At 44.4% G+C, this 24428-nt stretch overlaps 1 protein-coding gene across 1 annotated transcript in view; it reads left to right on the top strand.

The window, feature by feature from the left end:
* Positions 1-24428, top strand: part of FGD5 (FYVE, RhoGEF and PH domain containing 5) — a 247396-nt gene that overhangs the window by 213670 nt on the left and 9298 nt on the right. The window contains exons 16-19 of the mRNA XM_082265544.1: positions 12520-12657; positions 15425-15527; positions 17555-17688; positions 21518-21646. Of these exons, the coding sequence (XP_082121670.1) occupies positions 12520-12657; positions 15425-15527; positions 17555-17688; positions 21518-21646 (504 nt within the window). The remainder of the gene's footprint in view (positions 1-12519; positions 12658-15424; positions 15528-17554; positions 17689-21517; positions 21647-24428) is intronic.

Consider the following 24428-nt stretch of genomic DNA (forward strand, 5'->3'; position numbering starts at 1 on the left):
TCCGCGTTTCAGCATGCTGGGAAAGGGTTGTCAGGTCATTCTTTATAAACCGAACAAATATGAATTACACAGACACTGTGGCTAATTAAACACAGGTAATGAGCGAATCTAATTACCTCATTTAATCAGCCACAGAACCTGTGGAATTCATATGTGTTCAGTATTAAAGGGATAAGAGAGGCTCAAAGGCAGGTTTTCCAACTAAGGTTCCTTCACTTGAGCAGTAAGCAATGACAGATTGTTCTCCCACTTACAACGAATACTAATGTAAGGGAGCAATTTCCCAGTAACATTCAATGTAACGAGTCACTTCTGAACAGATCTCTAGTGAAGGGGTTTTATTTTTCCGCTGACCACCAATGCTAGGAGGCTTTACTCTATTGACCAGCAATTTAAAGGGGCATTTCTCCAATGACTTCAAATGTAAGGGAATATTTCTCCATTTGCCTTCAATATAAGGGGGCTTTTCTCCACTAACCACCTATGCAAGGGGATATTTCTCCAGTGACCACCAATGCAAAAGGGCTTTTCTCCATTGACCACCAATGCAAGGGTTTTTTTTCTCCACTAACCACCAATGCAAGAGGGCTTTCTTCCACTGACCTCCAATTCAAGAGGGCTTTTCTCCACTGACCACCAATGCAAGGGTTTTTTTCTCCACTAACCACCAATGCAAGAGGGCTTTCCTCCACTGACCTCCAATTCAAGAGGGCTTTTCTCCACTGACCACCAGTGCAAGGGTTTTTTTTTCCCACTGACCACCAATGCAAAGGGGTATTTCTTCATTGACCAACAATATAAGGTAGCATTTCTTCACTGGCCACCAATGTAAGGGGGTATTTCTCCACTGACCACCATTGTAGGTGGGTATTTCTCCACTGACCACCATTGTAAGTGGGTATTTCTCCACTGACCACCATTGTAGGTGGGTATTTCTCCACTGACCACCATTGTAGGTGGGTATTTCTCCACTGACCACCATTGTAATTGGGTATTTCTCCACTGACCACCATTGTAAGGGGTATTTATCCACTGACCACCAATGTAAGGGGGCATTTCTTCACTAACCACCAATGTAAGGGTGTATTTCTTCACTGGCCACAAATATAACGGGGCATTTCTCCATTGACCACCATTGTAAGGGGGCATTTCTTCACTGACCACCAATGCAAGGGGGCATTTCTTCAGTGACCACCAATGTAAGGGGGTATTTCTTCAATGGCCAGCAATATAAGGGAGTGTTTCTTCACTGACCAACAATGTAAGGGGGTATTTCTCCACTGAATACCAATGTAAGGGGGTATTTCTTTACTGACCAGCAATATGTTGGGGTGTTTCTCCACTGACCAACAATGTAAGGGGGTATTTCTCCACTGACCACCAATGCAAGGGGGCAGAGGCGTAACTAGAACTTTCAGGGCCCTGGTGCAAGAAACCATGAAGGGCCCCCCTGGACTCCTTGCCGATGCCCTTCCCTTCAAACTTGGGGCTCTTCCCACTGATCCTGGGGCCCTTTACTCTCATTGCGGGGCCCTTTATTAAGGTCCCGCAGCGGGACCCTTTCACAAGTTCTGCAGTGGGCCCCCTTCCTGCCATCTTGGGAACTCCCAACAAGTGAACTGGATAGGAGGGGCGGGCGGGGGCAGCATACAGAGGAACCAATCTCCTCCATTTTCCTCCTGCAGCTACAGGAGGAAAAAGGAGGATAGTGATTTCTCTATAGGCTGCCCCCGCCCGCCCCTCCTATCCAGGTGTACAGGGGAGCCGCACAGGCCCCCTGGAGCATGGGGCCCGGTTGCGATTGTAACCCCTGCAACCCCTGTAGTTACGCCCCTGCAAGGGGCTATTTCTCCACTGACCACCAATGTAAGGGGAAATTTCTCCACTGACCACCAATGCAAGGAGACATTTTTCCACTGACCAACAATATAAGGCAGCATTCCTTTACAGGCTACCATTGTGAGGGAGCATTTCTTCACTGACCAGCATTTTAAGGGGGCATTTTTCTACTGACCGTCAATGTAAAGGGGTATTTATCCACTGACCACCAATGTAAATATTTATCCACTGCACTGACCACCAATGTAAGCAGATATTTATCCACTGACCACCAATGTAAGCAGATATTTCTTCACTGACCACCAATGTAAAGAAGCATTCCTCCACTCTGATCACCCAGAAAATAATAGTTTTTTCTCAGAAAATGAGAAGTTACTCTTTAGGCTGGCCATACATGACTCAGATTTTGGCCAACTGCCACGCTTTTGTATTCTGACAGCCCGTGGGTGCCGGTTGTCTGAATACAATAGCTGGAAGAGAAAGATTCATTCATCTACGTTGTTTACCATGGATGTTTTTTTTTGTGGAATTCCCCTTAGAATCCCTTGTGTATGGCCAAATTAAATCTAGGAGCGTGCATTGTCCCTAATTCTGAGACCCCTACATTGTGGAACATGTCCTTGTACAGTGCTGTAAAAAAGTATTTGCCCCCTTCCCGATTTTTTTATTTTTTTTTGTGAATATTTGGCACATCTAAATGATTCAGATTATCAAACAAATTTTAATATAACACAAAGATAACCTAAGTAAATCCAAAATGCAGTTTATAAAAGATGACTTCATTTATTAGGGGAAATAAGCTGTCCAAACCTGCCTGATCATATGAGAAAAAGTAATTGCCCCCCCCCCCCCTGCTAAGTCATGAATGAACTGCGATTAACCATATTTTTTGAAAAGTCGAGTTAAGTTTCACTTGCCACACCCAGGCCTCATTCCTGCCAGACCTGTTGAATCAAGAAATCACTTAAATAGAAGCTGTCTGACAAAGTGAAGCAAAATACCTCAAAAAGCAACACATCATGCCGCGATCTAAAGAAATTCAAGAACAGATGAGAAACAAAGTAATTGACATGTATCAGTCTGGAAAGGGTTACAAAGCCATTTCTAAGGCTTTGGGACTCCAGCGAACCTCTGTGAGAGCCATTATCCACAAATGGAGAAAACTTCGAACAGTGATAAACCTTCCCAGTAGTGGCGGCCGACCAAAATTATTCAAAGAGCACAACGACGAACTATCCAGGAGGTCATAAAAGAACCCAGAACAACATCTAAAGAACTGCAGGCCTCACTTGCCTCCGGTAAGGTCAGTGTTCATAATTCAACAATAGGAAAGAGACTGGGCAAAAATGGTGTCCATAGGACAGTTCCAAGGCCAAAGCCACAAAGGCTTGTCTCACATTTGCCAAAAATCATCTTGATTTTCCCCAAGAATTTTGGGCAAATATTCTGTGGGCTGATGAGACAAAAGTTGAACTTGGTGGAAGGTCCCGTTCCATCTGGCATAAAACTAACACAGCATTTCATAAAAAGAACATCATACCAACAGTCACACATGGTGGTGGTAGTGTGATGGTCTGAGGCTGCTTTGCAACTTCAGTACCGGGACGACTTGCCATAATTGATAGAACCATGGATTCTGCGCTCTACCAGAAAATCTTGAAGGAGAATGTCCCGTCATCAGTTCCTGACCTCAAGCTCAAGTACACTTGGGTTATGCAGCAGGACAATGACCCGAAACACACCAGCAATGCTCATAGAAAATAAAATAATGTTTTGGAGTGATCTAGTCAAAGTGTGGGCTTAAATCCAATTGAGATGCTGGGGCATGACCTTAAACGGGCTGTTCATGCTGGAAAACCCCCCAATGTGGCTGAATTAAACCAAATATGCAAAGAAAAGTGGGCCGAAATTCCTTCACAGTCATGTGAAAGACTCATTGGCAGTTATCACAAATGCTTGATTGCAGTTGTTTGCCTCCAAGGGTGGCACAACCAGTTATTAGGTTTAGGGGGCAATTACTGGAAAACCCCCCAATGTAGCTGAATTAAACCAAAATATGCAAAGAAGAGTGGGCCAAAATTCCTCCACAGTGATGTGAAAGACTCATTGCCAGTTATCACAAATGCTTGATTGCAGTTGTTTGCCTCCAAGGGGGGCACAACCAGTTATTAGGTTAAGGGGGCAATTACTGGAACCCCCCCCCCCCAATGTGGCTGAATTAAACCAAATATGCAAAGAAGAGTGGGCCGAAATTCCTCCACAGTGATGTGAAAGACTCATTGCCAGTTATCACAAATGCTTGATTGCAGTTGTTTGCCTCCAAGGGTGGCACAACCGATTATTAGGTTTAGGGGGCAATTACTTTTTCATATTGGGCCAGGCAGGTTTGGACAGCTTTTTTCCCTAATTTAAAAATTTAAATCATGCATGTTGTATTTACTCGGGTTTTGTGCATAATTAAAATGTGTTTGATGATCTGAATCATTTAAGTGTGACAAATATGCAAAAAGAAAATAGAAAATAAGGAAGGGAGCAAATATCTTTTCACAGCAATGTATATTAACAAAGGCAAGTCACACCCTGTTACAGTTTTGTTGTTCAGCAAAGCCAAGTGATCACCATCTCATGGTCACAAGATCGCAACTGCAATCATGTGGCCTTGTTGATTAACAGCTCCTTAATTTCACTTTCCCTATTGACTTCAGTGCATTTTGCCTAAGGTTCCTTTTACTCAGCCATCCCCCTGGTCCGTTCAGCAGGGGATCCGTAAACATTTGTGACATCCGTGCCCCTTCAGTTTCTTCCTCCATTTTTCAACTGAACCTTTTGCATATACCAGTTGTCTCTATGGGCAGCCAGGTATTATATGATTAGCGTCCATTTACATCAGGCTACCTCTGAACCATTAGGTTTAGGTCTGGAGAAAAGGAATAGGACAAGGACTTAGTCTTTTTCAATTGTTATTTTACCAAACCTGGATGGACTTGGAGGTAAGCGGATATAAACAGATGCACATCCGTTTACATCCACCTGCCTAAAACTTACAGGTGGACCTGATCTGAAAGTCTGTGTGACAGGACCCTTATGGTGAAATTTTGCTGAAGTCTCCAAAATTTTACCAAAATTTTGGCAAAGCAAAAATTCTAATTTTTTCTAACACCTAGCAGTTTTCAGCAAATCACGAATATAGCCTACAGGTCAGGGATTGAGGTCAAATATCTACCTGTAACCTCAGGTCAGCAGTCCTGAGACATTGCAATGGGATCCCCTGGTGCCTGTCACCATTGCCATCTTTTGAGTTTTTTCTGTACTTACATATGGCAGAGCTCTCATTGTTGGATATAGTAAGGGGAGGACTGGGCCAGGGGGCAGGGGGGAAATTGCCCCCCTGGGCCGCTCTGATGCCCCGCAAAAAGGCTGCACCGCTTCTGCCACAGAGATGCCTTAAGGATTCCTGATGATCTACTGAGTGCAGGTTGAAGAAAAGGACAGAGTGCAGGACCCCCCTTCCCCCCCAGCATGGATGGTGTAAACTGTGTGTGAGCAGAGGCCAGTTCCATGACCCACTGGAGCCCCAACCAAGCTCTCCTAGCTCCCCCCAACCGCCCCCTGCTGGGCAGGTCAGGAACCCAGTTTTGGCCTGTGAGTAGAGAGTACCTGGTGCGGAGCTTCAGCCTGGAATGGGGATCAGGAGGAGGCTGGGAAGAAGGAGAGTGGGAGGAGGGCTGAGGCGCTGCACCATGGGCCTCTGGTTTGTACTTGCCCCCTGGGCAAAAAATTGGCAGTCAGCCCCTGGATATAGTGGCATGTGTCAGATGTGGCATATAGAGCTCTGGAATATACATGAATGTCTCAGGTCTCTGCTCTTAAACTCTCAACGTCGACCCTCATTTTACCAGCAAATAATGACCTAGCCTCCCCCGCCCCCAGCCCAAGCATGAGAAGTAAAAAATTGAAACCCTCTCACAGCTGGCAATAAAATACTATTGTTATCACCACCACATAGTAAAAAAAAAAAAAAGAAATCTTATTCCAAGTGTGAAACAATTCAACAATTAAGAAAAGTAATTTTCGGTCGGGGAGGATTCGGTCTGGCCCAACCGCTGAGATTTATATTTGTGGTAAAAATAATAAAATACTTACGGCTCCATTCAACTCCCAGGCCTGGAATTAATTCCTGTGATGCAAACTCATTATATTGCTAAGATTAGCAAGCTAGCGCTCTCTGCGGGCAGTTTACCGACTTCAAGCTGTTCATATATTATTCCACTCAAAGAGTAGACTAAGCTGGTGGTGCGGCAGCCAGCGGAAAAACAATATACCTGGATAATCACCGCTTCTTTCTGGAAATAGTGTAAAATCACAAAACACAATACGTAGCCTCAGGGAATGATGTTTAGAGACTATGGGCCTGATTTAGTAAAGAAAATGAACAAGGGCAGGCAGGAAAACCTCTATGGCACACGTGCGAAAGAATGCGCGCACAGTGCACGCCACCCTGCAACCAAGCTAGAGGAATCGCACACAAATGCACAATAGGTACCGCGTGGTCCTGGTTTGCAGTGTAGGTTGACAATCTAGGTAATACTGCTTTTGTGCCTTCCGTTCTGATAAGAAATATCCAAATTTTAAAATAAAATGTAAAAAAGGCAATGTGAGCTGCTTGATGAGCAATTAAATGCACAAGCACCAAACCTGGCAGGTTTAAGGCAGAATGGGGCCCTAGGCAAGGTTTAGCTTCCCATCCCCCTAATTGACATTGATAAAGATTAAAGTAGGCACAGAGTATTTGCTCCTTTTGCATTGTCAATACAGGCATGGCACCTTTAGACACAGGAAATGCCTAAAGAACATCCTTCCTTGTGGACTCACAGACTTGTGCACAGTGTTGACCAACTGTGCTACCCCCCTGGTTTACTGCAGAAGCATAAAAGTTGTAGTTGGCTCCCCGGACATGTACTGGGCCATAGGTGCCAGTCTAGGTTGCCCTGCAGATGATTTGGTTGTAGGTAGCTAGAGTGTAGTTGGTCCCTCAGACATCCAGCAAGCCATAGGTGCATGTCTAGGTTGCCCTGCAGATGATTTGGTTGTAGGTAGCTAGAGTGTAGTTGGTCCCTCAGACATCCAGCAGGCCATAGGTGCCTGCCTAGGCTGCCATACAGGTGATTTTGTTGTAGGTAGGTTGCAATTGGCACCCTGGACATATTACTGGCCATAGGTTTCTATCCAGGTTGCCTTAATCGGTGATAAGGCTGTAGGCTGTAGTTGACTTCCTGGACATATTCCGGGCCATAGGCTCTTGTCTAGGTTGCCCTGCAGATGATTTGCTTGTAGGTGGCTGGAGTCTACAGTGTGGTTCCTCAGACATCCAGCAGGCCATAGGCTTTTGTCTAGGTTGCCTTGCAGATGATTTGATTGTAGGAAGCTAGAGTGTAGTTGGTCCCTCAGACATCCAGCAGGCCATAGGTGCCTGTCTAGGCTGCCATGCAGGTGAATTGGTTGTAGGTAGGTTGCAATTGGCACCCTGGACATATTACTGGCCATAGGTTTCTATCCAGGTTGCCTTACGGGTGATTAAGCTGTAGGTTGGTAGGCTATAGTTGGCTTCCCGGACATATCCCGGGTCGTAGCCTCTTGTCTAGGTTGCCTTGCAGATGATTTGCTTGTAGGTGGCTAGAGTGTAGAGTGTGGTTCCTCAGACATCCAGCAGGCCATAGGTGCCTGTCTAGGTTACCCTGCAGATGATTTGGTTGTAGGTAGCTAGAGTGGAATTGGTCCCTCAGACATCCAGCAGGCCATAGGTGCCTGTCTAGGCTGCCATGCAGGTGATTTGGTGGTAGGTAGGTTGCAATTGGCACCCTGGACATATTACTGGCCAAAGGTTTCTATCCAGGTTGCCTTACGGGTGATGAGGCTTTAGGTTGATAGACTGTATTTGACTTCCTTGACATATCCCGGGCCGTAGGCTCTTGTCTAGGTTGCCTTGCAGATGATTTGCTTGTAGGTGGCTAGAGTCTAGAGTGTGGTCCCTCAGACAGATTAGTTGGATGAATGGCTATGCATTTTTTTTTTTTTTTTTTTAAATAGAGCCCACGTTCTATTTTTTTCATATATATATATGTATATACACACACACACACACACACACAGACTTTTTAATATATGTTCTTTGGAGGAGCCATGTGTCTGAGGCAGGTCTTTGATATTTTTAAAGCACAGCTGATTCCAAATTGCGTATGCAATTTGTCATCCTGTCCTTTTTCTTGTGCAAGACACCCCCACCCCTAGTGTACATTATAGTCATTGCCCAAAATTATGTTATACCTCCCCCTAGTGGCAAATGTGAAGAGCAGCACATTTAATAAAGTCTATGTCAGTCATACCTCCCAACTTTTTGAGATGGGAACGAGGGATACTCTTAGCTATTATTTACTATTAGCAAACGTATGTATAGGACACACCCTCTGCCATGCCCCCTAAAGGAGAATTAAACAACTGCCACTATTATTCCTTTAAATTGGCTTTTAAAATGTACAAATGCAGCAGTTTAGCACTGGGAACCCCCTTTTGAAAGAAAACTAGTGTTTTTTTTTATACAACTATATAGATCAGACCAAAATGAGGGACAAATGAGGGACATTGTTCCAAATCAGGGACAGTCCCTCGAAATCAGGGACTATTTGGAGCTATGATGTCAGTGGTTGTACAACGTTTTTGATATAAAGTGCCTTAAGTGCAGCCATCGACATCACCAAAGGGCCACACCGTATCAGAGAATGTAAAAGTTCAGAAGGCTGATACTGCAGACTTGCAACGGGAGATGGTCAGAGCCTGAAAACATACTACAAGAGAAGGTCAAAGATAATATGTTTGTTCTACAAGTGATGGTCAGAGACTGTAGACATTGTCCAAGAAAAGGTCAAAGACTATGTTCACATAATTTAAATCAATTGAAAATGCGCAACCAATTAGCAGAAGGATTGGGCGCAAAAATAGTTGAGAAAGTGCCACATCCTAATTAAGGTATAAGAAAATTTGGTGAAGGAAATATGGACTTTATAGGAACTTGTACCACCTTTTTAAAAATATTTTATTGATTGACATTTAAAACCAAAAAAGGTTCCCCAAATTGAGGAAATAACAAAAACAAAGACATAAAAATATTGCCTTAACAAATGTGTAAAGCATAGGCAATAATAATCATGGTGATGATACAAAAATATTACATATCACATAGTAATGAATGACAAAGAATGTATACGTCACATCCTGTAGGTCTCATAGACGATAACATAACCGTTGCTTGTATCGTCCGTCAGTTCCACTCGTGCGACACTAGAATATTGGACGATTCATGTAGCCAGATTGCCCTACTACATGTTTCGCTTGATTGGTCAAGCTTCCTCTGGAGCTACTGGTACATATCATTCTATATGAAGCCCCTTGTAAATTCAAAGCGGGCCAAGCCAGTAAATAAAAAAGGTAAATGAAACAAATTATAACTAGGGAACTTGTTGGAATAGATTGCCAAGAGATACCAGAAGGACCAGAAGTAGATACATATGTCTTTTACTGCCCGTTCACACCAATACGACTTGTCAGGTGACTTGTCAGCCTGACAAGTCGCGGACCGTCGCGGTCTATTGCGTAATACAGGAAAGGTTCTAATAGGAGCGACACAAGTCACTCCGACTTAGAAAAAGGTTCCTGTACTACTTTGGGGCGACCTGGAGCGACTTTCATAGACATTAATTTTATGAAGTCCGTGCAAGTCGCGCCGAAGTCGCGCTGCACGCGACTTCACAGGTCGCCCCCTAAGTCGCATCGCCATAGTGTGAACCGGCTCTAAGGACTCAAGAAGGTATAGCTGACTTGCCACAAGCGGCACTATGACCATATATAGAGAGGATTCGACGGGCCAAAAGGGGTCACACTGGCACAGAGAAGTATATATGGGGCCGGAAGAAGAATCAAGATTGGATCATTCCAAACAAAGTATCCTCCGTATGGGGAGAACCACCAACCACAAAGTTCCCTCGTTATAATTTGTTTCATTTACCTTTTTTATTTACTGGCTTGGCCCGCTTTGAATTTACAAGTGGCTTCATATAGAATGATATGTACCAGTTGCTACAGAGGAAGCTTCACCACTCAAGCGAAACATGTAGGGCAATCTGGCTACATGAATCGTCCAATATTCTAGTGTCGCACGAGTGGAACTGTCTTTGTTTTTGTCATTTCCTCAATTTGGGGAATTTTGGTTTGAAATGTCAATCAATAAAATATTTTTATAAAAGAAGATACCAGTGCCTATAAAGTTCATATTTCCTTCACCAAATTTTCTTATATGTTCACATAATTGCCAACATTTGAAAAAAATTGCCAGGGACACTTTGCAGCACAGCTATTAATTACTTACCACACCCACTTCCCTGAAGCTCCACCCATTCCACATAATTATTCTCCGCCTACTCATCATCAGATTATAGGGTCTACTCAATATAGAGAGAATTACAGGAAATTGAAGGGAATTTCAAACTTGAGGCCAAAGTATCAGAGTTGGAATAATTCTCCCATTCAGCTGCACTACTTCTGCCTAAAGTTTAAAATTCTCATCACAATTCCCTGCAATTCAAATGTGTGAAATGTGCTCAGGTGTGACCAAACAAAAAATGTAATATGGAAATATAAATAAAGTGCAAAGTGTAAATAAGTACATTGCCGGGACAATGTAAATTGCCCGGGACAGGCTCCTATTTGCCGGGACTGTCCCGGAAAAAAAACGGGACATTTGGCAAGTATGTGTTCATTGTACAAGAGATGGTCAGAGACTGTAGATATGGTACAAAAGGTGGTCAGAGACTGCAGACATGCGACAGAGGATGGTCAGAGACTGCGGACATGCAACAGGGGATGGTCAGAGACTGCGGACATGCATCAGGGGATGGTCAGAGACTGCAGACATGCATCAGGGGATGGTCAAAGACTGCAGACATGCAACAGGGGATGGTCAGAGACTGCAGACATGCATCAGGGGATGGTCAGAGACTGCAGACATGCATCAGGGGATGGTCAGAGACTGCAGACATGCATCAGGGGATGGTCAGAGACTGCAGACATGCAACAGGGGATGGCCAGAGACTGCAGACATGCAACAGGGGATGGTCATAGACTGCAGACATACTACAGGAGATGGTCAAAGAAGTCAGGGACTAGGCTCCTGATACAAGAAACAGTTGGAGACTGCAGACATGCTATAGATGTTGGAGGACTTACTTTAAGAGACAGCCATAGACTGTAGACACATTATATAAAACTGCAAGAAATCACTGCTATTACAGCCCCTTTACAAACCAAGCTTCTGCATTTGTGCTTCCTACAACCCCCTTAAAATCAACTTGTGCTACATTGATAATTCTTTCAGCAAGATCCATTATAAAAGAACAGAAGAAAATTATAAGTAAAAAGGGATGGATGCTACAAAAAAAGTAAGATACTGTGAAAAAAAGAAAGTAAACAATTAAGCTACAAGAAGCCAAGAGTTATAAAGAATATTTTTCCTTCACTGGCCTGAGTTAGGTAGGGAAGGAAAACACAGACTATTTTATGCTGGGGCTTCAGGGGCCGCATGTGGCCCCTTGGCCACAGGTTGGGCACCAGGGGTCTATTGTAAGGGGCTGTTGATAACCTTCCAAGATGTAGCAATCAGACTTTGAGGCCGGGTTCACACTGCCCCGACATAGAGGTTGATCCGACTTTGGATCCGACTTTTGAATTCGACTACGAATTCATGTCCGACTTCCATCCGATCAAAGTCCGATGCTGTTCATTGAAGTTGCATGGAAGTTGTACTACCTCCAATCCGACCTTGCCTTATGGCTTCATGTCCGACTTCCATTCGACTTTAATGAACAGCATCCGACTTTGATCTAACAATACCAAGTCCTTGGAGTCTGGAATGAATCTTGAGGGGGATGCTCCACGACAAAAAAAAAAAAAAAGTGGGGGACAAGGGCCTCTTCCTGACAACCCTGGACGGTGGTTGTGGGGGTCAGAGGACAGGGGGCTTATCAGAATCTGAAGGCCACCCTTAACAAGGGGGCCCCCAGATCCTAGCCCTCCTCCCTATGTGAATGAGTATGGGGAACATTGTACCTCTGCTCATTCACCCCAAAAAAGTGTCAAAAATAAATAAAAACTGTACACAGATTTTTGACAAAGTCCTTTATTAAAAATGAAGAATGTCCCCTGTCTTCTTTCTCCGGTGATGTCTTCTCCTTCTGGTTCTTCTCCCTCCGGTCATGTCTTCTCCCTCCGGTTCTTCTCCCTCCGGTCATGTCTTCTCCCTCCGGTTCTTTTCCCTCCGGTCATGTCTTCGCCCTTCGGTTCTTCTCCCTCCGGTCATGTCTTCGCCCTCCGGTTCTTCTCCCTCCGGTGATGACTTCTCCTTCCGGTTCTTCTCCCTCCAGGGGTGTCTTCTTCCTCTGGTTCTAGCATTTCTGCATTGCTACATAGTTGTAAAATATATTGAGAATACATCTAATATATATAATGTACATAAATAAATATATATGTGGCATCACCTAAAAACAGGCAGAACACATTTTGTGGTTATATGGCAATCAATATCTATGCACAGAAGATTTGTGTATGAAAGGGCTCTGATTTTTGTCTTTTCAGGTGCGGGAAAGGCTGGGGATGAGTCTGGGAGAGAGGCCGCCCAGCGTGGTGCACATGTCCCATGCCATGATGTGTATGAACTGCAGCAGTGACTTTACGCTGACGCTGAGACGCCATCACTGTCACGCCTGTGGCAAGGTGAGCTTGTGGTTGTCTGCTGCATTCTTCAACAGAGGGGACATCTTCATCCTGCCTGGAGATTTCCCGGTTACTGGATTGTTTTAAGAACACACCAAATGCTTCCAGTTTCTGCCTTGAAATGCTTTTTAGAGTTATGGATTATGCTAAAGTTGAGCTCCAACACACAGATGAAATAGGTCTATGGGACCTGCTAAAGGTCTTATATTTCTATCCATCCAGTCCTGAGATTTACACAGCTCTGCCGCACAGCACAGTCCTGCCTGGCAGGGCAAGAGACCTTGTTTTTCTTTGCTGCAGTTAAGTTACACTTACAGGTCTTGTCCCTCCCTCAGTCTATGACTGCACAGTGAAAAGAGAAGCAGCAGACTGATGGACTGATCTCTCTATCACACTGTTCTTTCCTCCTATCAGCATGCTCTTAGCAAATGAGCACTGCAGCACAACTGATTGACTTTTTTTGCTGCTTCTCCCCCTTCCAGCCTGAGCTCTGCTGTACAGGGACTGCCGGCTTCCATGATATTTTGTCACATTACCATAGCACAGGCATTGTTTTGTCATCCCTGAGTACAGGTTCAAGTTGCTCTTTTCTTAACCACTTCTGGACAGGAAGATTTTCCCCCTTAATGACCAGGCTATTTTTTGTGATTCAGCACTGCGTTATTTTCACTGACAATTGCGTGGTCGTGCGATGCTGTACCCAAATAAAATTGATGTCCTTTTTTTCCCACAAATAGAGCTTTCATTTGGTGGTATTTGATCACCTCTGTGGTTTTTATTTTTTGCGTTATAAACAAAAAAATAGCGACAATTTTGAAAAAAAACTGTATTTTTCACTTTCTGCTTTATAACATTCCCAATAAAAGAAAAAAAAAATGAAAAATCAAATGTTTTCATAATTGTAGGCCAATTTGTATTATGCCAATCCCAATAAGTGTATATTGATTGGTTTACGGAAAAGTTATCGCGTCTACAAACTAGGGGAAAGATTTATGTAATTTTTATTTATTTATATTTTTTTACTAGTAATGGCGGCGACCAGAGATTTTTAGCGGGACTGCGACATTGCGGTGGACAGATCGGACCCCTAACTGACATTTTTGACACTTTTGTGGGGACCAGTGACATTACTACAGTATTCAGTGCTAAAAAATTTGCACTGTTGCTGTAATAATGACACTGGCAGGGAAGGGGTTAACACCAGGGGCAATCAAAGGGTTAAATGTGTCCCTAGGGGTTGATTTCTAACTCTGTGGATGGGGAGGGTGTACTTATGGAATGCACACAGGGACCTGTGTTCCTAAATAGGAGGATCCCTGTGTTCATTGCTGACAGAACAATGGTCTGCTATGTTTACAAAGGCAGACTGCCATTCTGTCTCCACAGGGAGCGATCGCGGGTTGAGTGCACCCACACGAGTGGTCCCACGATGCGACGCAGTGACGGGAACAAGGTCATCCAGCGTCCAGGGCGAAGATGCCAAACTGCGCCCCCCCCTTTCCCTTAGGGTTAGGATCCGGGCACCCCTATCCCTGCAATAAACTATTGCACCCATGGCAGCTGTCCCTTCTGCCCACCCCTTGTACCAGCCCTGATGCGATGTACAGGTACATCGTTTCGCGGGACACAGCCGACCTGCCACAGTATACGTACTGCTGACGGTCAGGAAGTGGTTAAGGAGGAGCTCCAGGCTCCTTCAGAAAGAAATAAAAGTCAGCAGCTACAAATACTGTAGCTGCTGACTTTAAATATTACTTACACTTACCTGTCCAGGATTCCAGCGGCTATTGGGTGCTGCCGCTGCCATCTCCACTAATGGAAACTGGTAGTGAAGCCTTGCGGCTTCACAGCCGATTCCCCTACTGCACATGTGCAAAGCTCGCTGCGCTCTGTGAATGGGCCCCCTGCATGGGAAGAAGGAGGGGGTCTGGGCTGAGTTTGTCGCAATGAAATCAGCGGGAAGTGGGAGCGGGCACCTGTCAAAATCAGGTACCCCCTTCCCCTCAAAAGGTGCCAAATGTGGCAGCGGAGGGGGAGGGGAGGAGGCAGACAAGTGGAGCTTCCCTTTTTGGGTGGAGTTTCGCTTTAAAGCAGAGTTCCGGCCTCAAAATCGACAAAATTTTGGGCCATCCGCTTGCTGAGTGTCACCTGAAAAAGAAATGGATAATCGTGATTCTTTTTTTTGTTTACTTACCTTGTTATTGAAGAAAATATACTCACCTTCCTTCCACTTCCTCCCTCTGCGGCCGCGGGCCGCGCCGTCACTTCCTCCTTGCAATGATTCCTGGGAGGTGAATGTCATCGCTCCCAGGAATCAATGCGCCTGCACCGGCCCCGCTCGTCACTTCCGGTGCAGGCGCATCATTCCCTACTAAACAGCTTCTGTGCATGCCCAGAAGCTGTGCAGGGATGACGCGCCCACACCGGAAGTGACGAGCGGGACCGGTGCAGGCGCATTCTGGGAGAAGAGGACACGGAAGAGGATGCAGAAGAGGACGCAGAAGAGGACGCGCTGGATTCAGCTGCCCACACCTGAGATGGCAGCACTGGAGAAGAAATTTTCAAGGTAAGTATTTCTTCTTGCAGGTAAGTGCGACCCGGGACAGTCCAGAGGCCATCCATTGTGGAATGTACTAACCCTGACTGTCCCGGGGGTATTTTTATCTAAATTTCACTCCCGAGCCCGGAACTCCGCTTTAAGTGTTTGAGTGGTCAAACCGTTAAAAAAAAAAAAAATGATTTTGGATTTCTGTCTCTTTCTTGACAGATTGTTTGCCGCAGCTGCTCCAGAAACAAATACCCTTTGAAGTACCTAAAGGATCGTCCGTCCAAAGTCTGTAACGGCTGCTACGCGGAGCTCCGAAAAAGAGGTGAGTGCAGCTGCAGAATCACCTTCTGTTCTGAGTACCAAACTCTACAAGAGACTGCTTTCATACAAGAAAAGAGATGCCACATGTAAGGGATTGGTGTATACACAGTAGAAAGGTTTGTTCTTCCATAAAGAGATATTTGAAGAGGTTGTCGTATTATAGACCGCTATTATGTTACAAGAGACTGCTAAAGACTGCTTACACGTTACAGGATATAACTAGCTGACCTGCCATGCCTCTCAACCATCCTGATTTCAACAGGACTGTCACAGGATTAGGAACAAATTCCAGGGTCTCCTGGACCCCCCGATGTTCCAGAGCTGGATGCTGGAACCATTTTTCCTCCCATTGCCCACCAACTGCAGGGCATTTAATTTTTCTCCTGCTGACCAAAGATACTGGGCATTTATTTCACCCATGGACCGTGCACAGCAAGGCATTTTTTCTTTTTACACCACCAACCACCCACACAGGGCATGCTACATAATCCTAATCATTGTATGCTGTGCTGTGTGTTACATACTCTGGGCTGGAGTGCTTGGGTTTGGTTGAAGGGCAAGTTTGGCTAAAACCAGAAGTCATAGAAGTGATTTGGTTGTGCATTACCAGGGGTGGCAACCTGAATGCATAAGGTACAAAAATGTGCCACATCCTAATGGAGAATATTGGAACTAGGTGTGAAAACATGGACTTTGTAGGCACATATATAAAAAAATATCAAAATGTATTCATGCAAAAAATGACATACAATTAAAAAAGAGAAATAAATTGCCAATAGTTACATGGACATAATATAAAAACTATAGACCCTAATAGTAACTAAGGTCCTGTAGCCAAATCCCCTAAGGGGATCCCCCAATTACAGGAACGATGCCCTGTGTCTGTGTCTTTCCCCGCAGCAGCTGAAAGTTGGCAGGAGGGAGACAAACTGGTTTCAGCTGCTGCAGAGAGCCATGTAGTTGGGGCCTCCCTGTGTGCCTGGCTACAGGAGGACTGGTGGTCCCCCCTTTTCAGCGGCCCTGTAGCCTCACAGCTGCACCCTGGGAAGGCTACATCACCAGCTACTTTGAAAGATATCTCACTTGCGTCGTACAAGATATAGTGGGGTTTGTTATTAAAAAGTAACAAAGTGCGCAAGATCCTACACACGTGCGTCATTTCAGATCTGGCTTGGTTTCCTATTGAGCATACCAAACCAGTCGTATGGTGCATGTGAGAGATTTGTGTGCATGCAGCCAGGGCCGCCTTTAATTTTGATTGGACCATGGGCAAACATTTCCTTGGGCCCTGCCGAATACACTTATCAACTATTTGCGGGCAGCGTGGGCTCAAGGGGCAGCTGCTTTGGGTCCCCCAACATTGATTGGGCCCGGGGCAGCTGCCCCTTTTGCGCTGTGTTAAAGATGGCCCTGCATCCAGCATTTGAGATCTGCCACGGTTTGTTTTGTTCAATAGACAACTGAGCCAGATCTTAAATGATGCATGCGTGAGATCAGGTGCAGGCATTACAGTTGGGCCATCACAGAACAGGGAGGAAGCCGACCGCCGGCAACTTTAAGGGAGAACAGGCCACAGAGACTGCAAGAAATATGAAAGATAACTAGTAACTGTTAAAAAGTTTATTGATTTTATAAGTAGCAGTGCTGTTGTCACTTTTATTAAAGGAGAGGGGGGGGGGGTCTACTTTAATCAGTTTCAGTAATTCTTGCCCAGTGTTAGGACAACATGTAGCTACTATAAAAAAAAAATTAAAAAAAAGACAACAGTATCACTTTTTGAATCAGTTTCAGTAATTACTGCCCAGTATTCGGACAACATGTAGCTACTATAAAAAAAAAAAAAAAAAAAAGACAATAGTATCACTTTTTGTTAGCGCTGTATTCCATCGTGGTGGGACAAAGTAAGCCAACACAAAAAAACAGCATCTCTTTTTTTTTAGCGCTATATCTCCACCTAGTGGTGGGACTTGGGTATCACAACACAAAAGAGAGTCTTCCCATAAATTGTTGCTTTTTTTGGTCTTGCAGAGCTTGCAACAGCCAGTGCAAATTCCTCACCTCAAATGCCAAGATCCGCAACAAGCACCTTTACATCAATGTTTCAGAGCATCCACCCGTCAGCTTTCAAGAGGCATAAGAAAGTCCCATCAGCTCTAATGGAGGTAAGACCATTGCTGCCCGAAGGTAACACATACTCTGACTAGGGTTGCCACCTGATCCCTTTAAACCAGGACACATATTAATTACACAGGTCTGTGGTTTATTAAGGTGGTAATTAAACTCACTCGGTGCTGTATATGCATTATATTAGCCTCAGAACCTGTGTCCTGGTTCAAAGGGATGAGCTGCCACCCTAACTCTGACCCAGTCTCAAGTTCAGACTCACACATTTTTAAAATATTAGTGGTGCATGCTAGTCTGGAGACCATCTTCAGTATTTACAATCCATTTAAAAAGCACATATGAGAAGTCCTTTGAAAAGCCTACCAACTCCCGCCTGGGAGTTCCAAAGAGATCTTCATGGGAATGTTGATGCAGCATTTAGAAGGATCAGGCATGCATTTTCTGAGTATTAGGAGCAGGGCAACTGTTAGAAACTACGGGGCCCCATACTGTACAGCCAACCTGACAGGTACCCCCCGCCTCAAATAAACACAGTTTACTATGCTTCAGTTATAAATGAACACAGTGAGTGATTGGTACCGATCACTCATTGTGTTCATTCAGGAAAGAAAGTGGCTGGTAAATATGGCATATTTACCAGACCCTTCCCCCACTCTCAATCCTGAAGGATTCTCTTGTATGCTTGCAACTTCCAGTGGGAAGTAGAGGAGGGAAGCCAGCAGCATTGGAGGTAGGGGGTCCTGGGGCGAAGAGTATACTGTATGTATGATTCACAGGGTGTGATCAGTGTGGTGGGGGCCAATAACTGGAACCAATCCTTTGTATGGCTCTCTCTGCAGCACTAGCAGGAGGTTTCGGAGAAGATGCCAACTTTTAGCTGCTACAGACAGCCATACAGAAGGTCAGTTCCAGTAATTGACCCCCCCCCCCCCCACCCTACCACGCCAATCACCCTCCCTGCCCACATCCGATTCACCCTGCTGCCTGGGCCACGTACAGGAGGATTGGTGTTACCCCCTTATTCATGGCCCTGTTTAGGAGAATATTGTGCTGGGTTCACCAAATGAACTAGAGCCCTGCGCATTGGGATGCAGATATTCAGCCAGTGTTTTTGTTCAGAAGACAAAGCAGGCCCATTGGGGTCTCCAAAGAGCCAAAAGCAATAGCTGTATGATCAGGATGGATGTTGTCACTTCATATGGCAGCTAGTTGACATGGCCACACCTTGTTCATGGGCAATCATGAGAAAGGGAACAGGCACTCTGATGGAGAAACAATGATAAGAGTCAGGGAGAGACTACATTATTCCTTGGCACTGGTCCCTATGTCTGCCATTGTAGCTAATGCCAGGCTCTAAGTGAATGTCTCAGCTCTGGATGGATTGCAGTGCTAAGCTTAAAGCAATTATTATATGATAAACAGTCTTTGAAAGTGATGTATAAATCTACCTTACAGCATTATAAAATGTAAACTCCTTTCACAGTCCTCCAGCCTGTATGGAAAATTAGCTGTCCTCATATATCTCAATTTTATAATGCTGTAAAATGTGTTTTCTCTGATTGATTAGGGCTGGGTTTGGTACACAACCAACAACACATTTCATACTTTGCACTTAAACTTTCCAATTAGAAAGGGTAGAAAAAGTAATATTGCAAACATTGTTAAAGAAAGGTTGTAGCAAACAATGTGTGTGGGAGAGCAGTATGGAGGGCATAGTAACAGGAAGTAAATGCGAGAGAGGAGTGTGCGGGCCATGACAGTGGGTGGTATGTACAAGAACAGAGTGGAAGAGGGTATGACAGTGGGCCTTATGTATGAGAGAGGAGTGGAAGAGGGTATGACAGTTGGCATTATGTATGGGAGCAGAGTGGAAGAGGGTATGCCTGTGGGCATTATGTATCGGAGAGGAGTGGAAGAGGGTATGACTGTGAGCATTATGTATGGGAGAGGAGTTGGAATAGGTTATGACTTTGGGCATTATGTATGGGAAAGGAGTAGAAGAGGGTATGACAGGGGGCATTATGTATCAGAGAGGAGTTGAAGAGGGTATTACAGTGGGTATTATCTTTGGAAAAGGAGTGGAAGAGGGTATGACTGTGGGCATTATGTATGGGAGAGGAGTTGAAGAGGGTATGACTGTGGGCATTATGTATGGGAGAGGAGTGGAAGAGGGTATGACTGTGGGCATTATGTATGGGAGAGAAGTGGAAGAGGGTATGACAGTGGGTATTATCTATGGAAAAGGAGTGGAAGGGGGTATGACTAGGGGCATTATGTATGGGAGAGGAGTGGAAGAGGGTATGACTGGGCATTATGTATCAGAGAGGAGTGGAAGAGGGTATAACAGTGGGCATTATGTACGGGAGAGGAGTGGAAGAGGGTATGACAGTGGGCATTATGTATGGGAGAGGAGTGGAAGAGGATATGACAGTGGACATTATGTATTGGAGCAGAGTGGAAGATGGTATGACTGTGGGCATTATGTATCAGAGAGGAGTGGAAGAGGGTATGACAGTGGGCATTATGTATGGGAGAGAAGTGGAAGAGGGTTTGACAGTGGGCATTATGTATGGGAAAGGAGTGGAAGAGGATATGACAGTAGACATTATGTATGGGAGCAGAGTGGAAGAGGGTATGACTGTGGGCATTATGTATGGGAGAGGAGTGGAAGAGGGTGTGACTGTGGGCATTATGTATGGGAGAGGAGTGGAAGAGGGTAAGACAGTGGGCATTATGTATGGGAGAGGAGTGGAAGAGGGTATGACAGTGGTTATTATGTATGGGGGAGGAGTGGAAGAGGGTATGACTGTGGGCATTATGTATGGGAGAGGAGTGGAAGAGGGTATGACAGTGGGCATTATGTATCAGAGAGGAGTGGAAGAGGGTATGACAGTGGGTATTATCTATGGAAAAGGCGTGGAAGAGGGTATGACTTTGGGCATTATGTATGAGAGGGGAGTTGAAGAGGGTATGACTGTGGGCATTATGTATGGGAGAGGAGTGGAAGAGGGTATGACTGTGGGCATTATGTGTGGAAGAGGAGTGAAAGAGAATATGACAGTGGGCATTATGTATCGGAGAGGAGTGGAAGAGGGTATGATAGTGGGCATTATGTATGGGAGAGGAGTGGAAGAGGGTATAACAGCAGGCAGTATGTTCAGGAGAGTGCAGAAGGTATGACAGTGCGCAGTATGTGCAAGAAAAAAGTGAGGTCCTAACAGCTGGCAGTATGTGCAGGAGAGTAGTGGAAGAGGGTATGACAGTAGGCAGTATATACAGGAGAGGAATGTGGAGGGTATGACAGTGGGCAGTATGTACAGGGGAGGAATGCGAAGGGTAAGGGTTTGAACAGTATTTTTTTGCTCAACCAGCGTGTTGAACGAAAAAAAAAAACTAACAGATCCTCGCATCAATACTAGAGATGTGTGATGCCCGGATGTCCCCTACCTCGCTATTGTATTCTGACAGGGGACTCCCCCACCGCCAGAATACACAGAGCTGCACTTTCAGCCATTGGCTGCAAGCACTGATCGAATTCTGGTTTTCCAGCTGACTGTTCAACAGAAGCCAGTTGTTTGAACAGACAGCAGTACACGCGGACCAAATGTCGATTTTCGGTCTGTGTATTACCAGCTTTAAGGTGTTTTTGTAACTTTAGCAATAAACCTGTCCCACTGTAATCTATAAGCATTGTAAATAACAGTATACAATTTTAGTTAAAAAGAAACCTCTTGTTTCCAATATCTGACTTTTTCTGTTTTATAGCCCTGTAACTACGTAAATAAGGTTCCCTAATGTATGAAAAACTGTAAAACAGCTTTAAAACAAACAACCTCAAATATAACATCCACTTCCCTCTTTTCCCAGGCAGCAGCAGCCGGTGAAAGCGCGTCGATCAGCGGCTACTTACACCGGTGCAAAAAGGGCAAAAAGTACTGGAAGAAACGCTGGTTTGTCATTAAAGGCAAAGTACTGTATACCTACACTGCCTGCGAGGTAAGAGCAACGCCACTGTTCACGCTACTTTCCCATTGCATGGTCATTGTCCCCATTGGATTTCTGGAACATTATGACATGAAAAGTGGCTTCCCACCTTCAGAGCACCAGGGTATTAGCAGAGGTCTTTTATTGATTGCATTGCCCCTGGATATGACAAGGGTTTACCTTGTGAATTGGAGATGTATGTATTCTTAGATGTGTTGTGTCCTGTGTGCAAAGACAGTGAAAGTCAACATTATTTAGTTTTAAAGTTATAAAGGGCAGAAAAAAACTAACAACAATCAAAGAAAAATAAAAATAAATTGATGATGATAATAAAAATAATATTGCAAATGTTGGCTGAAGGTGGGGAGTCACTTTGATCCAGTTTTCTTTAAATCCCATATTTCCATGGCAGTAGATTGTGATGTGAGGTGCAAAATGCCGCGCTAAACAGGTCACATGTTCTAAGCTGAAATGTTGCTTTGGCTCACCTTGTGCCTGGTCCACTTTAAAGGTGTTTCCATATATTAGACACTGCCTGTATCTCACAATGTTGTAACACAATCAGGCTTGTTCAATAGGGCATTTAGTGACATCTAGCATCCAATCAGAAATTTTCTTGCACAAATCTGATCTGAAACTAGGTCCAAGGGCCATGTCAGATGGAAAATTTTATTTGCAGCAATCCTCTTTTTTTTTTTTTTTAATGAACATTGGCTATCTTCTATTGAATCACTAACTCACTATGATTTGTAGATTTGTAGCTTAGTCAGTGATGAAGTCTGAGCAATGTGTTATGTCAGTGACTGGCTCGCCAATGATTGTCACTCATCATTCACCTCTATGGCCTATCTATAATTCGCTAAAGGATGGCGATTTGTAGTAGAGTACACTAATCTAATGCTGTAGCACTAGTTTAAATTGTTAATTCACTTTTACAACGCACTTGCCCATGCATTCCAGAGTCCTCATAACATTAAAAATACTGCTCAGGTTTAAAAAAAAAATCTTCTTTTCAACATCATACCTATAGTGGCGAAAATAATGATTTGATTCCCTGCAGATTTCATAAATTTGCTAATTTTCAAAGAAATGAAGGGTCTATAGTTGTTCATAGGTGTATTTTAAATGGTAGAGACAGAATATCAACCAAATATCCAGAAAAAACACATGATAAAAATTTTATAAATTGAGTTGCAGTTTAGTGAGTAAAATAAGCATTTGATCCCCTACCAACAAACAATAATTCTGGCTCTCACAGATGGGCTACAGTATGTGCTCTTGCAGTAAACAGACTAGGCCTGTCAATGTAAGAAGGTGCTCCTAACGACAACTCGTTGTGTGTATAAAGTCACCTGTCCATGGAATCTCTTTCTTCCATTTAACCCCACCATCAAGGGCAAGACCAAAGAGCTGTCAAAGGACTTCAGGGACAAGATAGTAGACCTGCACAAGGCTGGAATGGGCTACAACACCATCAGAAAGAAGTCTGGTGAGAAGGAGACAACTGTTGGAGGGATTATTCCTAAATGGAAGAAATACAAAATAACCATCAATCTCCCTCGGTCTTGAGCTCTATGCAAGATTTCGCCATATGGGGTAAGGATAAACATGAGAAAAGTGAGGGATCAGCCCAGAACTACACAGGAGGAGCTTGTGAATGATCTCAAGGTGGTTGGGACCACAGTCACCAAACAAACTATTGTAACACAATACGTCGCCATGGATTGAAATTCTGCAGCGCACGTAAGGTCCCCCTCCTCAAGAATGCACATGTACAGGCCCATCTGAAGCTGCCAATGAACATCTAAATAATTCACAGAAGAATTGGGAGAAAGTGCTGTGGTCAGATGAGACCAAAATTGAGCTCTTTGTCATTAACTTGACTTGCTGTGTTTAGAGGAAGAAAAAAGCTGACTATGACCCTAAGAACACCATCCCTACAGTCACCATCACTACAGTCAAGCACGGTGGTGGAAACATGATGCTTTGGGGTTGTTTCTCTGCTAAAGGTACAGGCCGACTTTGCCACATTGAGTGGCCAATGCACGGGGCCATGTATTGTAAAACATTGGATGAGAACCTTCCCTCAGCCAGAACACTGAAGATGGGTCGTGGATGGGTCTTCCAGCATGACAATGACCCAAAACATACCGCCAAGGCAACTAAGGAGTGGCTCAAGAGGAAGCACATTAAGGTCATGGAGTGGTCTAGCCAGTCTCCAGACCTTAATCCTATAGAAAGATTATGGAGGGAGTTAAAACTTTGAGTCGCCAAGCAATAGACAAGAAAGCTTAAGGATTTAGAGAAGATTTGAAAAGAGTTGACCAAAATCCCTCCTGATATGTGTGCAAACCTGGTCACCAGCTACAAGAAATGTCTTACCTCTATGCTTGCCAACAAGGGTTTCTCCACTAACTGCTAAGTCATGTTTTGCTTGGGGATCAAATACTTATTTTACTGAACTGCAAACCAATTTATAACATTTGTACCATGTGTTTTTTTCTGTATTTTTGGTTGATATTCTGTCTCTATCATGTAAAATACACCTATGATAAACATTATAGAACCTTAATTTCTTTGTAAGTGGGCAAACCTACAAAATCGGTAGGGGATCAAATCATTATTTTCCCCATTGTATAGGCTATGTGTGGCCTCTCCCATTCAAGGTTCAAAATCTCCTAGGTAGGGGACCTTTCTGCCATTACCACCCCCCATGATGTCTAGATGACAGGATGCACTATTCGAGGGCTGTGCGCCCCAGCTTTGCTGGAATGAGCAATCTGGCTCGCTCAAA

The sequence above is a fragment of the Pelophylax lessonae genome (genome assembly GCF_965119305.1).
Source record: "Pelophylax lessonae genome assembly, chromosome: 8".
NCBI classification, from domain to species: domain Eukaryota; kingdom Metazoa; phylum Chordata; class Amphibia; order Anura; family Ranidae; genus Pelophylax; species Pelophylax lessonae.